The sequence below is a fragment of the Nematostella vectensis genome, chromosome 11, assembly GCF_932526225.1.
Source record: "Nematostella vectensis chromosome 11, jaNemVect1.1, whole genome shotgun sequence".
NCBI lineage: Eukaryota > Metazoa > Cnidaria > Anthozoa > Actiniaria > Edwardsiidae > Nematostella > Nematostella vectensis.
In genome coordinates this window covers 6,849,001-6,866,409 of record NC_064044.1, presented here as the reverse complement: position 1 = coordinate 6,866,409, position 17,409 = coordinate 6,849,001, and the positions used below count along the sequence as shown (strand labels likewise).

Here is a 17,409-nt window from a genome sequence, read left to right as displayed (position 1 = left end):
TATTATTCAACATAGGTGAATAACTGATGAATTTGTAACCATTTTAATTATTTTAATTATCAAAGTAATTGTATAATTATAAAGGCCATACCTTAATTATTAGAAAGGAGCAGAAACACATTATTTAAAAACATATTATACTTATTTTTTGGGATAAAAAAAAATTCCCCTAGAGTCTAGAAGGCTCTAAACGCGATTATCATTTTGTATTAAAAATTTAAAAAAATTCTTCGCCTGTGAGCAGGCGCGTACCATAACAGTCAAGCTTGTTTAAAAACTGTCGTTTTTCTAGCTCGCTCGGTCATTTCCTTATTAGGCATTACATACCATATTTGGGAGTCCGCTTCAATCATTTTTTCGCTTTTTTATCACTCTTGAACTTTGTAAGTCGAGAATTTAAACGTAATCTTGGAAATGGAGCCTAGTCCCTAACGTTTTAGAATGTCACAGGTCTCCCGCGCGCTCGCCCCAAGCTCTTTTTGACCATTTAGAAAAACGACAGCAATTGATTGTTATGCCAGGATTGGCTGAGGGGGGGGGGGGAATCGGATGGGTGGGGGGGCAGTCATAGGTATCACATGGAAAAAAGATTTTTGCCGGTCAAGAAAAACTTACAGTAACAAAAAGGCCCCTTCCTCCTGTTAGAAATCCTGTACGCCGCTGGGATTCATTTGTATTGCGAAATAGAGGGACAATGTTCTTATTAACTCTATAAAAAGCTTGTTCTCAATTAAACGCTATAGTATTATACTGTATGTCAAGCGGGTCATGAGATGGCTGGACAAAATTCCCAAGAGATATATCTTCACAGCGTTTGCCAAATGCTTTTATCTTCATTTAGAAGCAGCAGTCATAGTCATACAACCACCACCAACGTCAACAACACCCGAACTCCATCATTTAAACATATCACCATTATCATTACTACCCAATATGCTAATTATCACCGTCATCACAGGGCCGTAGCATGGGGTGGGGCACTCGGGGCACGTGACCCCGTTATTAATATATAGGAAATGACCAGGGCGTGACTGTGTCTCCTAATATTTTGTTAATGTTTCTTTACCGTGCCTCCCCCCTAATATTTCGAGGCCTGCTACAGCTCTAAAACACTTTCACCCTCATCGTCTTTACAACACACCGACACGATAAATGTCGTTAATGTAGAGCAAGCAATTTGATAAGAATGCACACACCTTACGCCTGTCTGTAACTAGACTGTCCGTCTATGGGTCTATTTGTCTGTCTGCTAGACTGTCCTGAAGCTTTCTGTCTGTTAGCTGTCCATCTTATTCGTTTTTCTGTCTGCTAGACTGTCTATTTGGTTTGTTCGTCTGTCTGCTAGACTGTCTTGTTCGTCTGTCTGCTAGACGTACATTTAAGGGTTGTCTGTCAACCCGACTGTCCATCTGGTTCGTTCGTCTGTCTGCTAATCTGTCCACCTGGTTCGTTCGTCTGTCTGCTTTAAACTGTCCATCTAGTTCGTTCGTCTGTCTAATAGCATGTACCCTGGTTCGCTCGTCTTTCTTCTAGACTGTGTCTATTTGGTTCGTTCGTCTGTCTCCTAGATGTTAATTTAAAGGTTTGTCTGTCAACCCGACTGTCCATCCGGTTTGTTCGTCTGTCTGCTAAACACTGCCCATCTGGTTCGTTCGTCTGTCTGCTAATCTGTCCACCTGGTTCGTTCGTCTGTCTGCTTTAAACTGTCCATCTAGTTCGTTCGTCTGTCTAATAGCATGTACCCTGGTTCGCTCGTCTTTCTTCTAGACTGTGTCTATTTGATTTGTTCGCCTGTCTGCTAGATTTACATTTAAAGGTTCGTCTGTCAACAGACTATCTATCTGGTTCGTTTGTCTGTCTGTAAACTGTCCAACTGGTTCGTTCGTCTGTCTGCAAGACTGTCTATTTTTTTTGTCTGTCTGATAGAGTGTCCATCTGGTTCGCTCGTCTGTCTGCTACTGTACATCTGGATCGTTCGTGCCTGCTGGTTCGTTTGTCTGCTAGGATGTCCATCTGGTTTGTTCGTCTATGTCTGCTAGACCCGTTAACTTAAGGTTCGTTTGGTCCGTTCGTCTGATTTACATCAGCACCATCATTAACAGCTGCAGCAGGTTGATCATCACCTTGTGTCACACGCTTCAACTCGACCATTTCCTTCCACGGAAAGAAGAACACAACACACCCTGCGATCAAAATCGTGAATACGATTTGAAGAAACTGAGCCATCTGTTGAGACTGCAGTTTAAGCAGGGGAACATCAACACTATACAAAACAGCAATGGCAATGATTTCTATGATGAGTATCGACAAAAGGATCGCTGCCTGCACTTTGCCTACCTGACTACCCTTCTTTGCCAGAAGCATACCAAGGGATATGATGTTTACCACTACAGTTATGATTTTGAACAATCCATAGCTGACTCCAGACGCAAGACCGAGATTGAAAACAAGTCGGTAACAAACCACGGGCCCACTGATGTTTGAGTTAGGGTTGTCGCAGTCAACTGGAGGAGCGCTGAACTGATCCATGTAACTCCCAGCACCATCCTTGATGGTCTTGAACTCGAAGCAGTCCTTGGTGGGGTCGTTTTCGTTGCATGCGTATGACAAGTCAATAAGCAAGGTCTGCCAAAAGACGGCCGCGGTTGTAAGCCATATCATCATCAGCACTCGGAAGAAGGATTTCAACAACTTGTTGACAAGTTGGTTTGCCGTGCACTTGAGATGTGCAAGTCGCATATTTACTTCTGTCAACTCTATGTTGTCAAAGATGTATATGTTCCCCGTCGCTTTCTTTTCAATCTTTAGAATCCCTGGGAAAGCTAACAGCATCAGCTTTTCGATATACTGCCACTTCCTGTATTTAGCGAGGCAAACGATGACAAAGACTGTTAGGAGCATTGTGCCTAAGAGAGGTAAAATAGTGACAAGCAGGTACCCTGATGTTCGCATTTTGCTTAGGAACGACGTTCTTCTAGAAGTCAAAATAAACAAACGCGGAAGTTCGTAAAAGTGAAACGAACTAAGTTCAGACTATGAATAATTAATTACTTAAAATTCAAATTGATTGGCACACATTGAGAAGTTATTGATTTCCGGGAAGGGAAGCAGAAGCTCTAATACGTGATGGCACGGACGGAATTTTACGCGACAAGACTTTCATACAAGCTAATAAAAACAGAACGCAACAAAACCTCTGTCGAGAATATAGCTGCTTCTATAATACAAAGATTGGAAACCTTTTTCAAAAGCCGCTGAATTCAAAGATTGCTAGGGGCGGACCCAGGAGTTCAAACAAGGGGGGCCAAAACAAGGGTTTTAAGAAAGGGGGGGGGGGTGAGCAGATTCAGTGTTCTTCCATGGATTTCTTTAAATTTCTTGTTATTTTTTAATTGACAAATATTTGTGTGTGTGTGTGTAGGGGTTGAAAGTATATAGCCGCTTACCATTTTTATCTGCCCTCCGAAACACCTAAACGCAAAGTAAAAAGCAAGTTCATGCCTCAGACTTTTGCACGTAATGAAGCAAAGAATAGAAATGAAACAAAGAGAGGCATACTCACATCAAGAAAGATTGATTTTGTCCTTTGCCTCGGACATAACAAATACTTTACTGAACCGAGACGACTCCGATTTGACGACCACAGTGTACCCATGAGTTTCAGGCTCCGACTCGCTTCGACTGTATATTCACAAAATCAGGCCAAGATAATAGAATAGATTTCCATATCCGATTTATGATTTTTGTTTATGTACTTCTTTGTTTTCATTTGTATTTTGAATTATTAAAAGTTTTGATGTTTCGAATGGGTCCACATGATAGGTCACCCTGTGGTTTACAGCGACAGTGTTTTCAAGATGGCGGCAAATAGTGAAAACGGGCGCGAAATCGAAGCCCCATCTGTTCTTCCAATAGATCGTAAATCCGTGCATCAAATATGCTCTGGACAAGTTGTACTAAACCTGGCGACAGCTATGAAAGAGTTATTAGAGAATAGCTTGGATGCAGGAGCTACGAGTGTGGATGTAAGACTGAAGGAGCATGGAAGTCATTCCATAGAAGTTTCCGACAATGGCGCCGGCGTGGAACCCCAAAACTTCGAGGCCTTGACGCTGAAACACTACACGTCCAAGCTGAAGGATTTCTCGGATTTGTCGGCTGTTGAGACGTTCGGATTTCGAGGAGAGGCTCTGAGTTCTCTTTGTGCCCTGAGGTAGTTGATAAGAGGGGATTATTTTGATACTGTATTAATGTCATGGTACCTATTATCGGACACTTTAGATTTACGCTAAAAAAATATCGCGTACTAAACACAATTGAATCTTAGGTTTTAAAGCTAGAAATCACTTACTATTAAACATAATAATTCCACCTAGATAACGAAAATTCGGCAGTTAAATCCGTGGAAAAACAATCGTTAAGAGCTGTAAGAAGTGCTGTGAAGCCCTATTATTGGATGCTCTTACCTATTATCGGACAACCTAGCCCTATTATTGGACAGCAGATTTCTTCGCAAAAAATAACGTGAAAAAAATCCTCATTTTTCTTTAAAATACAGCAGGCAATAATTGTTGGCAAATATACCTTGCAAAAGTCACAATAGAATAGCTGTAGCAAGCAATTCAAAACACATGCGCTGCACAGCAAATGTGCTTTCGCTTGGCAATCGCTCAAATTGATGTTGAATTGTTTGGTGTTTCCTCCGCTGTCCGATAATAGGGCACCGAGGCTTGAGAACACATGTTTTCTGGATGTTGTTTCTTCGACTTGATGGGTCATTTTTCAGCGTGTTTTTCTTTTGTTTGAGATATTTAGGGTTTTTTGTAAGTCTGATAATAGGTACCACTACCTTATTAGTTGTTTGTGTGAGAGTGTTCGTTTCTGTAATCACGTGGTTGTCGTTGAGAAAGGTCTCAGCCAAATTAAGGGTGTAACTAGGATTTTCATTGGTAGGCGGGGTCATAGCTGAACCCGTCCCACTCTTTGGCCATTTTCACGTGCACACTACAGTGAGGGTCCACAATAGTTTTTTCGTGATGCATGATTTAGCAATCCAGATAGAAGGATTTGAGGAAAAAGCTCGATTCCGGATAGAAATGTTGCATGGGATAGATTAGTGGGACATTTCTATCAGGATAACAGGATTTGGGGGTTCTGTTGTGAACGCTCTGAATTCGATCCTCAATTTTAAGCAGCCAACCTTTATTAAGAGGCCCCTACATTATGTAATTGTGGCCACAATTTCCCAATTTTAAATAATTCACTGTTACTATCACCTATATTAAGCAGCCAAATAATCTCATTATTGGATATGATAACCCTTTGCTGACCAAATGATAATAAAAATGAAGTGTTAAGAAAACACGCAAAAGTATGTGCAAACGTGTTAAGAGTGACAGATAGACCGGTTTCCACACAACTTTTTGTAGAAAGCCCAGTTTCCACTCAACCTTTCCTGAAAAGCCTGGTCTCCACTTGAAGCCCCCCTTCCCCTTAATCCTCATATCCAAGTACTTTATGTGTTTATTGGGGACTCAGTGAAGCAATTTGCATGCTGATCTTCTTATAATGGCTTGGGAAGTTAATCAGTAGTGGGTGGTGAGATTAGTATATATAGCTAAATACAATGTTGTGTTTTTACATTTTAGTGACCTGTCAATCACTACGCGGCACATCTCACAGACAGCAGGAACCAAATTGGATTATGACCACAATGGTAAACTGAAATCCAAGCTACCTTGTGCAAGGGAGCAAGGAACAATGGTAACAGTTCTTAACCTTTTCTCTACCCTCCCTGTCCGCCACAAGGAGTTCCTTAGAAACATCAAGAAAGAGTTTGTCAAGCTGGTGCATGTATTACAAGGGTATTGCCTTATCAGTGCAGGGACCAGAATCACTTGTTCTAACCATGTCTCAGGGAGGAGATCCACTGTTGTGTCAACTCATGGAAGCTCACAAATCAAAGATAACATCACAGCTGTGTTTGGCCCTAAGCAGGTAAGACACTGCATTATTTTGCCACAGTTAGGCTTGTTGAAAACGAAAGCAGGGGCACAGCCAGGAGGGCTACCCAGGGCCCCCCCCCCTTTCCGGTCCAATAAAGCTATTACGTCTTAGTCTTTAGTCACAGTTGGGAATGAATGTTCTGGAGAAATCACTTTGACCCTTCCCCCCCCCCCAAGGAAAAATTCCTTGCTATGCTCCCTGGAAAGGAGGAGGGCAATGATATTGAAAACAATTCTGTGGGAGGGGAGGGGGTCACAAGGTAAGAAAATTTAAGGATAACATCATAGCTGTCTTTGGTGATACACAATGCAGTATTTTCCTACAATGAGGCTCTTTGCAAAGAAGGGGGATGACATTGAATACAATAATGTGGGGAAAGGGGGTCACAAGTTAAAAGGAATTAAATGATAACAGGTGAGACACGATGCAGTATTTTTTCCAAATTGAGGCACTTGTAGAGGAGGGGGTACTGACATTGAAAACGATTCTGTGGGAAGGGATTGCAAGATGAGAAATTTGGCAAATTAATTTCAACTGTTGCTAGAAAACTTATTTAGGGGGTTAAGGATGAGAGTCTGGGTGTTTTTTGTCTTGGAAATTATTTTGGGGTTATGTAAATTTTGGTTTCATGGAGAGAAAGGGAGAGAGAAAAAGAAACCCATATTTCCCCTTTTTTACAGTCAAACCAACCGTTCTTTTCTTAGCAACATTGCGGCACAATATTGGTATTTTGATTGGCAGATTGTCTGAGTTGCACTTGCACTTTGCTCTTCGTAAACATGAGCTTTATACAACTGATCCAGGACAACCACCCTTAAACGAGATAGTATAATTGCTTTGTGGCCCCTCTGGCTATTTTGCAGGTAAGATTTCAGAGAGAATTTCCGTCTCTAATACCAAACCGTCTCTAATATCTCAGATCGGTTCGTTAACTAACAGGCTCTTGTGGATACCGGAATTTGTAACGCTGTGAACTTGCCTTTACGGTCGACTGTTGGCGATAACATTTACTTACGCTTCTTTACATGAAAAAAAAAACCTGTTACTCCTAAGGAATCGGTGACTTGAAACATTGTGCGTGAGGAACAGGATAAAGTAACGTGGTACTAGTCATTTCGAATAAGCGAAGTTCTGATTTTCGAATAACCGAGTCTAGTTAGTTAATAGAGCCATTTTCATATAATAGATTTAAATTTCGTTGGCGATGATCCATATTGCAAAACCGATAACCACAAAAGCGCTCTAAGTATACCCGCATCTGTGGCCTGTATGTCAACACAAACAAACGATAGCGGTAATGCGTCACGCAACGTCTAGCCAAACGTCTAGCAGACGTTACGAGCCCTCTGTCAGGCAGCGGTATAATTGAATCTTCTCAAAATAGCACGTTCCCATGCATGATATTTTCGAATATGATTAACTTACAACTGCTTTTGACTTGTTCTGGGAGCCTTTATTTTGATTTTATTTAATAGAGATCGGATGTAGAAAGGGTAAAATGTTCACGAGCTTCTTACACTGTCCAGTAATACACGCGAACGCGCTATACTGTTGTACATTCTATTACTCGTAAATGTATTATCAGCATGTGTTTTCCATGGACTAGTTTATGTGTGTTTTATTAGAAGTAGAATGTGTTTGTTATAAAGAAATAAAACTACAGCGGTATTCCATCGATGTACTAGTCTATCTTTATGACAACTGAATGTGACGCTCTTAATTTGAAGATGTGTTATATTGTAAAGTCGTACGACAAATTAGGGATTAAGACAAACTTCTCCTTGGCTTAGTTTAGAACTCATATTCTGTTACACGGAATTTTAAAGCCACATTTCTGAAGTCTTTTCTGCTGCAATAGTGAAGCTTTTTTCGCGTATACAAAGTATTGAGAGAGACAGGTGTCTATGTATTGTTCGCTGCTCTCGTTGGTTTAGAAAAAGACTTGTGGACTGAATAAGTTAAGGTCTTCCATGCTTGAAAACGCAAAAGTATTAAAAGGTTTAGCCAAAGGTTCCTACTCATAGGACTTGATTCCTAAGAAGTAGTACCCCAAAATAGCAATTCCATCTTACATTTACTGACCTCCGAGATGATGATATGTTGGCTCGCGTGTTAATGTTGTTGGTGGAGATGAATAGATGAATCAATTGACAATAAGTCTGCGCAGCTTGGCCACAATTGTAAGCAAATTTTACGCATTGATGACGCGTTTAAGGGAGACATAAACTAAAATTGTAATTAAATCATGCTTTTTCCGTCATTTTAAGCATTTTAAATATATACTGCTATATTGTAACACCTTAAACCTAATACCTGAGCATTGTGTCTATGTTTTTAAAGTATTTATTTTAATTATGGACCGTGGCTACCACACGGCGAAGGGTTGGCGAACTCCGTAGTTATATATATGATAGCAGTTCCGTGTGGTCGTGCTTGCTCCGGCAGCACATATACTAAAATTGGTCCGATTAACAGAGAACATCAGCCCGGTGCAAGCGCAAAGGATGGCACGCAATCTTCCCGCCCCAGCGAAAGGGGGGGAGGGGAGGAGGAAGAAGAAGAGGAAGAAGAAGAGGAAGGAGGAGAAAAAAAAGAGAGAAGAAGGGAAAAAGGAAGAAAAGGAGGAGAAAAGAAGGAGAAAAGTGTGCAAGAGTGAAAAAAACAGTCACAAAATGCATCAAAAGAGTCTAAGAAAAACACTGCAAATTTATAATAGTGGTGAAAAATAGAAAAAATGGGAAATGTGAATGAAAACCATGCAGTTGACATGCGGAGAACACCATGGACCATATGGGACTCGAACCCATTACAGAATGCGGCATGAATGCCTACATAACTGCACACCTTAATGGAATGGGGTGACTCCAGCATGTCACTGCCTATCTACATGTACACATGCATACATCTACATAAGTTATCTACATGTAATTATCACCTTCCTCGGAAGGTCAAACACACAGTTCTCCCGTAACATCTCACTGCTAGCCTATTTCTACCTCTCATACATAGCCACTACTCCAACCCTTACAGCGCTAAATGCAATACACCATATAAAATAGCCACACGTACACACTTTAACCCATGCACCAACGTCCATTACATACAATCACCCCACACAGCCACAGTTAAGCCCTGACGCCTTGGTACGAATACCAGATTAAAACCAAAACTGCGAATAACTGCAAGAATGCTGATAAAATTGCCAAAAGTAAATTATAACTACCTCCTCTTTACTCAGCTTTGGGCCAAATTTTTGTTCTTTTTTTTGTTTTTTCACCAATTGGGCCACATCCTTGGCCCTAGGTGTGGCCGCAAACTCCAGCTCCCCATTCGGGCGGAACCTGAAGGTAGGCTTTGGTGGAGGCATGTCTATATATCAAAATCAAAGCAAAACTTCGGGTTAGATACACAATCTATACAGCTTCTAGATAAATGTGTCTCTAAAAATCATTCAATTTTGTAATTATAGGCTATGAAACAAACTAAATACATGTTCCACATGCACAATTGATTACACTTATCTTTACAGACAATCACAAGCATAATAAAAGCAATAAATACAGAATTTCTTTCACAAGAATTAATTATTATACAGCTAGGGGCTTCCCCTAAGTTTGTTTTGAATTTATTTTTACTGGAATTCAAGCCTAGATACCTTTGAAACAACTCGAATTATTCTTTATTCAATCACTAAAGACAAGGTAGACAGTATTTGCATTTAATTCCAAGCGAAAACCTTATTAAAGTGGATGGTTTGTGTGGCAGTTGGGGTTTTCCTAGCAGAGCCAAGTACGAATCCATCCGGTCAAAATACAACAAAAACTTGACCTTTGTAGGTGCATATTTATCATGTAATAACCGAGTAAATACGCCGAACGTGCCAAAGGACTTTCTTAGCACCAAGATAAATGATGTATAGGAATTTCAGTCTCGATGATAAGTGTAAACTAGCTTCAAAGTGAGAAAGTTATAATTTCAAATTTATAAACATCGCACTTCGTACGCAATCCACTGATCGCAGCAATTAAACCCTTGTCTATAATCTCTCATGAGTAGAAGAACACTACACTTGGACTTATTTTTGAATATAATAGAAGTATCGAACCGAAAAGTTTGTTTTATTCGTGTCTTGCGATCCGTTAAATCATGCATTTACGAGTGGGCTAGAGGGGAGGACAAAAAACACGAAAACTAAAACAACCGGACCGAAAATCTCACCTTCAGAGTGACGGAGGTAGTAAAGAAGCTTGATGTCGATAACTCCAGGAAGTTTTGTCGATTCGATTCGTATAAATAAAGCGTAAAGTCAGATAATTAACTTTAGTGATCACAACTTTCCGCCATTTTGTTTTTCTACCGCTCTAAGATTCAAACTAAAATCCGAGCCTCTGATTGGCCGAATGTTAGAAATTTTAGATCAATGTTAGAACATTTTAGATCAATGTTAGAACATTTTAGATCAATTTTAGAACAGGCTCGGCTTCTGATTGGACCATTTTGTTCTAAAATGTTCTAAAATTGATCTAACATTGGGCACGAAGATCAGAATGATTCGAGCGCAAGGATGACACGCAAATTCGTGAAGCGTTCCAAATTTTTTTTCTATTTGATTTTTCTTGAACAAACTCCTCAGACTTCAAGGCGCCATGTGACGCTGTTTTTGTTTAAATATATATATTATATATAATTTTTTCCATATTTCTCCTAGGGTTTAAAATGTTAGAAATTAGGTCACCACGTACTGTAAGAAAACATGGCATCTCTTGTTTCTTGTTACTCAAATTTGACATATTTTGAATTAGATTTCGTGAATTTATTAAATATGCATTTTCTCTCTACTCCGCCCCGCGCTGCTTCGTGCCCCATAGTGGCTCCGCTAAATCCCGTAGGGAATGATTTTGAAAAATAATAATTTCGTTCGCAGCCTTAAGATAAATTTCTATATGAAGCTCCGCGCAGCTCCGTGCCCCATAGTGGCTCCGCTAAATCCCCGTGGAAACACTGACGGACATTCCGAAATAATAATCTCGTTTGCAGATGAAGCTGCGCTGCGCGCGGCTTCGTGCCCTGAATGGCTCCGCTAAATACATGTGCAAAAACTGATGTTCACAGTTTTCAAGCCTCCCTATTAAAAGTCGGAATAAATACTGTAGATTGTAGTTTATAGAAGCTTCGTTTCCACTAAGCCGCGAAAAGTATTTTTCTAGTTGCTCCCCTCGTTGCTTGAGTCGCATTTTTCCCACTCCCCACCCCCTTCTAGCCAAAGGGCTGGCTCATGACATCATAACTGACATTGCTAGCAATATACCGTTTTAAAGCAGAGTAAATGTAGAATACGAGCATGTATCCCTTTAGTGAATTATTAACCCTATATGAAGTGCGCCCTGAAAATTGACCAAACAAGTGGTGTTTGCAATACGAGTTCTAGTATCATGGCGGTATAAATTGAAGCCTGCCCAAGCACAAAATATACATCAGAATACGATTGGCAACAAAACCGTGTCTGGAAATTTTGATAGTTTTTTTTTGTTCAAAAGAAAATGGATCTCAGAATCGTTTGACTTTGGATTTTGATACCCAATTTTCGTTACATTAAACCAGACACTTCCCTGATTAAACCTTATAACTTCGCAAAAAGAAGAAATTTCCAAAACGCAGACATGGTTACCTGTCGATAAATGCAATGTTTAAAACAAGAGCTCTTAACGTTGAATTGCGTTGATACGCACGAGATCTTATTGTGTTGTATTGTAAACAGTTCAGGCTTGACCCTCGTCTTTGCGCCCCCCTCACTGATGTGTGCATTTCCAACACGCTCTCGATTTGCATACACAACCCGAGATAGTCCCTCACTTTGAAAAATTCCCCTTCCCCAACAAAGCGCTTGTATGTAGTCTAGTCGATCATAGAAGTTGTCTAAAGGACCGAATTTTATCATTGACAAATATCTCTAAAATTCCACAGTTAATTGTTGAAATATTGCGGAAAATGTATTTTTATCAGTTTTGCGGAAAGATGTTCTAATATGGTAGTGTTATTTAAAATGTTACAACTTTCTTTCTATTAAACTCAGCCAAACCAAATTTGACATGAGTTATCGTACACAATTGGCGGTTGTATTTGCAAAAACTCGGGTAATAAAAGCTAACATAAACGCTTTTCGAACGGACTGAACTTCGCTGTCAATTTTTCGGGTCGGAACTCTAAATATATATCTAATTTTTTTTCTCTTCCACAGATTTTCTTTCTAACTTTCACAGAGGCTGTATTACCACATATTGAACTGATTCTGGTAGTGTTGTCAAAAAGCTAACGCTCAATTTTGCGTCAGTCTCAAATGAGCAAAACATGTGTTTACTTTTTATGTGCTACTACATTATTGCGTGTTAATACAAATACAATTTTTAAATGTTTGCACTCACCATACATTGGTGGATTTATTTGGTAAAAAATCTAGAGCAATCGCATAAACATTGACTGTTCTCTGCGAAGTTTAATATTGATAACGCCCTCTGTTTATGATCTGTTGTCTGTTGATTAACGCGCGAGCGAACTTTAAGCATGCCCCCCTCCTGGCTATAGTAGTATTATGGCACTAACTTTTAAACTCAATTTGGTTAAATGATCAATAAAGAAAGTTGAAGTGTCTACTACAAGAATTGTGTTTCTTCTGTGAACCGCGCACTAGCTCGCTGACTAGCTGTTACAAGTCATGACAAGTTTTTCTTTACGTGCAAGACATGCTACATAGGCTCTGTTATTGGCATTGCTTATTGTTGTAAATAATATCTATGTTCTCTCAGGTACAGTCCCTGTTACCATTCAAGCAACTCCAGCCATCCGAGGAAGACTGCACCGAGCTCAACCTTTCAGTAGTCTCTAACAGTGAGAGTAACCCATTCACGATCACAGGGTTCATATCAAAGGCAGACCACGGCTCTGGGCGAAGCTCCTCTGATAGACAGTTCTTCTTCATTAATAAACGCCCTTGTGATTTGCCTAAGGTGTCTCGCGTGGTGAGTGAAGTGTATCACATGTATAACAGACACCAGTCCCCTTTTGTGATGCTGGATATATCGCTAAAGAGAGGTAAGATTCTTCTATTTTTAAATAAAAGTTTCCTTTTAATATCTCTTTGCTTTGGGGGAGGTGCACCTTTGATCACAGCTTTTAAAAGTGGTGCCTGCTAGCTGGCTGTCATGTATGGTTATTCGTAAATGCCTGTTTTCGAACATTGGGAATCCTGTGGCGCGTTAAGAGGCAAGGGGCACTGGATCGGCCGGCTTCTCGGTTCCAGCAAACAAAACAAAACATTTACGAAAAGTCCAAATGACAGCCTATGGAATTTCGAAATAGCCAGACTGGCTGCATTCCTAGGAATTTTATGCACGTTATTTTTGTTGACTTATGCCAAAAAACGGTGCGCCATAGAATAGAACCTCACCTACGACAACGGCGCTTATGATGTCTGTGCGAAATCTTGGGATTTGTATTATTTATATAACGGGAACCGGGATTCGTCCTTATTCTTGGCCATAATACGGATTTTGATGTGAGATACAGGGACGGGAATTAATACGAAATAGTAGCCAGGAAGGCGGTATAGGGGAGCAGAATTGTCCGGAAAAACATTTCCAACTCCTCCCTTTCCAAGACCCTGATTCGACCCTGATCACCAATTCATTCATCATATAGCAGGTTCCTGATACTCTTTTTACAGATGCAGTAGACGTCAATGTTACACCGGACAAGAGGCAGGTGTTTCTCCAACAAGAAACGTTACTTCTTGCCACCCTTCGCACGTCACTCATCAAGATGTTTGATCCAGGGACATCAACTTACGAGGTCAATCAAAAAATGTTCACGCAAATTAAACTTCTGCCATCGCCGACACAGGCCTCACACTTTTCACTTGCCTCTGGAGACAGCCCCAGTGGAAACAATGCGGGTGCTTCAACTTCTGGTGGTTTCCATAGCAACAGTCTTAATAGTCTTCATGGCAACAACAATGTATCTGGACTTTCAGTGGGTAAATACGAAAAGACGTGTGTGAGGCAAAAAAATACTTTGAATTCCCTGTCAAAATTCAAGAGAAAGTTTTCAGAATTATCTCCTTCCGGTGAAAAGAAACAAAGTGAGCCGGTTGCAAAACAAGCTAGGCTAACTGAAATCTTCTGTAAGAACGAGGATAAAGAAATCATTCATAGCGAGTTTTCTGGAAATTTTGGGTCTAAGATCCCAGGAATAATAATTGAAGGTGACGATGAAATAGGCCTTTCTAGTGCAGGTCAACATGAAGAACAAAAGGAGAGAGTCCACAGGGGAAATAAACCCACGAAAGTAAAGGAGATACTGCTTCTGAAGAAAGATAATAAAAACGATAGCTTAGCATTAGAAAGCTCGTCAATATTTCCTGTTATGCAAAGTGATTTGAAAGAGGAGAGTTTTCACACTAGACAGAATATTCAAGAAACGCGTGAAGTTACTAAAATGGCAGAAAGAACGACTTCGAGCAATAAAAAAGCAGAAAACATTACAAATACTCCATCAACAGGAGGGACTTTTTCAAACGACCATGAAGACCTAAAAGTTATTTTCTCAAGAAGAAAGACGGTCGAGGTCGAGTTCAGCATGGAAAAGCTAAGGACATGCTTACATAGTCTTAACACTTCAATCACACAGAATGGTAAAGTGAGAATTTTTAGAGCAAAAATTTCGCCTGAGAATAACTCTGCTGCCGAAGAAGAATTAACGAGAAACATTCAAAGAGGATCTTTTGCCAGAATGGAAATTGTCGGTCAGTTTAACTTGGGTTTTATCCTCGCTAAGCTGGATAATGATTTATTTATTATTGACCAGCATGCTTCGGACGAGAAGTACAATTTCGAGATGCAGCAGCGAAACACAGTTCTACGAAACCAGCGCCTTATAATTCCTAGAAAACTCGAATTGACTGCAGTGAACGAGAGTATACTATTGGATAATCTCGAGATCTTCCGTAAAAACGGCTTCGAATTTCAAATAGACGATGATGCCCCTGCAACACAGAAGGTCAAACTTGTGTCAGTGCCAACAAGCAAGAATTGGACTTTTGGCGTCGAAGACGTTGAAGAACTCATTTTCATGCTGAGTGACGCACCGGGAATCCTGTGTCGACCCACGCGCGTGCGCAAGATGTTTGCAAGCCGCGCGTGCAGGATGTCAATCATGGTTGGCACTGCTCTAAGCCACGCCCAGATGCAAGGGATTGTGAGACACATGGGAGAGATGGAGCATCCGTGGAATTGTCCGCATGGAAGACCCACAATGAGACATGTTGTGAACCTTGCAATGCTGCCCTCTTTATCTGAATAACTAATACGCACAAGCAATGCCATGTCAGGATTCCTGTGGTTGACCGTTAGTTAAGGGGGCTGGGGAAAACTAACTTGGGAACATTTCTTATTTTGAATTGGACTAAATTAATTGCTTTACTATTTAAAGGGCAGGACGTGATTATTAACCTCCTTCAGGCGAGGCTCGAAGAAAACAATTGAGTAAACACATGATGGAGTAAACACATGATGGAGCTAATAAAAGAACTTTGTGACTGCTTTATCAGTTATTACATTTATGGTTGGCGAGGGTTATTACATATATGGGTGACGTGTTATAACATTTATGGTTGACTGTTTGTTAAATTTATGGGCGATGTGTTATTACATTTATGGTTGTCGTGGGTTATTACATTTATGGGCGACGTATTATTACATTTATGGTTGACTTTTTGTTAAATTTATGGGCGACGTGTTATTACATTTATGGTTGACTATTTATTACATTTATGGGCGACGTGTTATTACATTTATGGTTGACTTTTGTTAAATTTATGGGCGACGTATTATTACATTTATGGTTGACTGTTTATTACATTTATGGGCGACGTGTTATTACATTTATGGTTGACTTTTTGTTAAATTTATGGGCGACGTGTTATTACATTTATGGTTGACTGTTCATTACATTTATGGTTATTAGCCTGCAAAACAGGCTTTCGAAAAGCGCCCCAGAAAAGCCGTTCTATCGGACGTAGCGCTCGGCCAAAAATAGGGAGATTGGGGCGAGATGGGAAAAGGAAAGCCTGTAGTTAGCCTGCGTAGCAAGCGCAAAGGGCTTGGGAAAATGAGAGATCCTACGCGCCTGGAGAGAAGGATGGAGCGGATGTAGAGAAAGGGAGCCCTCCCTCATCCTTCCCTTCCCTAGCGCGCCTTGTCTCCTCTCTTCTTTTCCAACCCTTTTGGCTTGCTACACTGGCTACCAGTAATGATCTTAAAATTCTGATTGGTTGGTTATAGCACGTGATGACAGAGCGCTTGCTGTGAAATTTGTTTTCGAGTGTCTCCTTGTTGATATCTTCAATAGAATTCAAACAAGAGCAAAAAAAAACAGTGTTGCAAACAGTGCTCCATTTTTTTACGCAACTAACGCCTGTTGAGCAGGCTGGGTTATTATTACATTTAAATTTTACATTTAAAATTTCCTGTTTATTACATTTATTGTTTACTATTTATTGCATTTATGGTTGTTATTACAATTAAAGGGGCTTTCCCTCAGTTTGTTATGAATTTATTTACATTGGAATTCAAGCCCAAATGCCTGTTTAACAGTTCGATTTCGAAGCCGAAGACGGCTCGTGCAATTATGATGCTTTTTAAAAAAACTCACTCGTGCAAATTAATCCCGAATTGAACTCAAAACTGTATGACTACCCATACAAATACGCCGAATGTGACCCAAGGGCTTTGCAAGTATTAGATAAATAATGTATAGGAATCTCAGTCTTGAGTGAAAATGAGCGAGCGAAGTTAGAAAGTAATAATCCATAATATAAACATTGGACTCCGTTCGAGATCCACCGAAATCATCAATTAAACCCTTATCTATAATCCCTCACGAGTAGAAGAACACTCCACTTCGTATGATGTAGACATCGTGCGCAAAGTCAGAAGACAATTTACCGCCATTTTGTTTCTCTCTTACTTACTGAAATCCCGGCCTCTGATTGGCCGAATGTTAGATATTTTAGATCAATTTAAGATCAGGCCCGGCTTCTGATTGGACTGTGATTTTCTAAAATGATCTAAAATTTAGCCTAACCACGGGCTATAGGACAACTTTACTCCAAAGTGATGTAGTCTAATGCTTGTTTTAGTGATTACTTGAACTGGATGTATTTACCTTGCTTTCGCTCTTACGAGCTCTGCCCTACGCGTAGAATGTGACGAAATAAGGTTTTTGCATGGAAATAAATGCAGAAAGTGTCCCCTATAGCCTACCTTGTAATTAGTGCTTAAACAAAGAAGGCATTTAGGCTTGAATTCCAATCGAAGAGGATAGCCTTCTTAAGGTCACAAGAAAATACCG

The 17,409-nt window shown here is 40.2% G+C and overlaps 2 protein-coding genes and 1 long non-coding RNA gene across 5 annotated transcripts; 1 reads left to right on the top strand and 2 right to left on the bottom strand.

Annotated features, from left to right (window-relative positions):
• Positions 1–810: 810 nt before the first annotated feature.
• On the bottom strand, positions 811–8,161 carry LOC116613071. 3 transcript variants are annotated; one of them, XR_007314130.1, is made up of 5 exons: positions 8,089–8,161; positions 5,908–5,989; positions 3,563–4,208; positions 3,447–3,471; positions 2,804–2,857 (listed from the first exon to the last, which is right to left on the bottom strand). XR_007314130.1 is itself a non-coding variant. In XM_032373678.2 (2 exons), the coding sequence occupies exon 2, from the start codon at positions 2,950–2,952 to the stop codon at positions 2,050–2,052; it is 903 nt and encodes a 300-aa protein (XP_032229569.2). In that variant the 5' UTR covers positions 2,953–3,471; positions 3,563–3,856; the 3' UTR covers positions 811–2,049. The 3 variants fall into 3 exon arrangements, 2 of the variants coding, with proteins under 2 accessions (XP_032229569.2, XP_032229570.2); XM_032373678.2 differs by lacking the exons at positions 5,908–5,989; positions 8,089–8,161 and having other exon boundaries at positions 811–3,471; positions 3,563–3,856; XM_032373679.2 differs by lacking the exons at positions 3,447–3,471; positions 5,908–5,989; positions 8,089–8,161 and having other exon boundaries at positions 811–2,857; positions 3,563–3,856.
• On the top strand, positions 3,858–15,603 carry LOC5505269 (mismatch repair endonuclease PMS2). Its single transcript, XM_032373677.2, has 4 exons — positions 3,858–4,213; positions 5,649–5,997; positions 12,810–13,095; positions 13,727–15,603. Exons 1-4 carry the CDS (start codon positions 3,858–3,860, stop codon positions 15,358–15,360), a joined length of 2,625 nt encoding a protein of 874 aa, XP_032229568.2. The 3' UTR covers positions 15,361–15,603.
• LOC116616571 lies at positions 9,257–10,387 on the bottom strand. Its single transcript, XR_004295362.2, has 2 exons — positions 10,225–10,387; positions 9,257–9,375 (listed from the first exon to the last, which is right to left on the bottom strand). It is a non-coding gene; the product is annotated as an uncharacterized LOC116616571 (long non-coding RNA).
• Positions 15,604–17,409: the final 1,806 nt, after the last annotated feature.

What these genes read in the sequence shown, in the direction of transcription:
- LOC116613071 (XM_032373678.2), bottom strand. Translation starts at nt 2,952, where the DNA reads ATGCGAACATCAGGGTACCTGCTTGTCACTATTTTACCTCTCTTAGGC.
- LOC5505269 (XM_032373677.2), top strand. Translation starts at nt 3,858, where the DNA reads ATGGCGGCAAATAGTGAAAACGGGCGCGAAATCGAAGCCCCATCTGTT. An exon ending in CTGTGTTTGGCCCTAAGCAG is followed by an intron (nt 5,998 to 12,809) that starts GTAAGACACTGC and finishes ATGTTCTCTCAG; the next exon opens with GTACAGTCCCTGTTACCATT. An exon ending in GGATATATCGCTAAAGAGAG is followed by an intron (nt 13,096 to 13,726) that starts GTAAGATTCTTC and finishes CTCTTTTTACAG; the next exon opens with ATGCAGTAGACGTCAATGTT.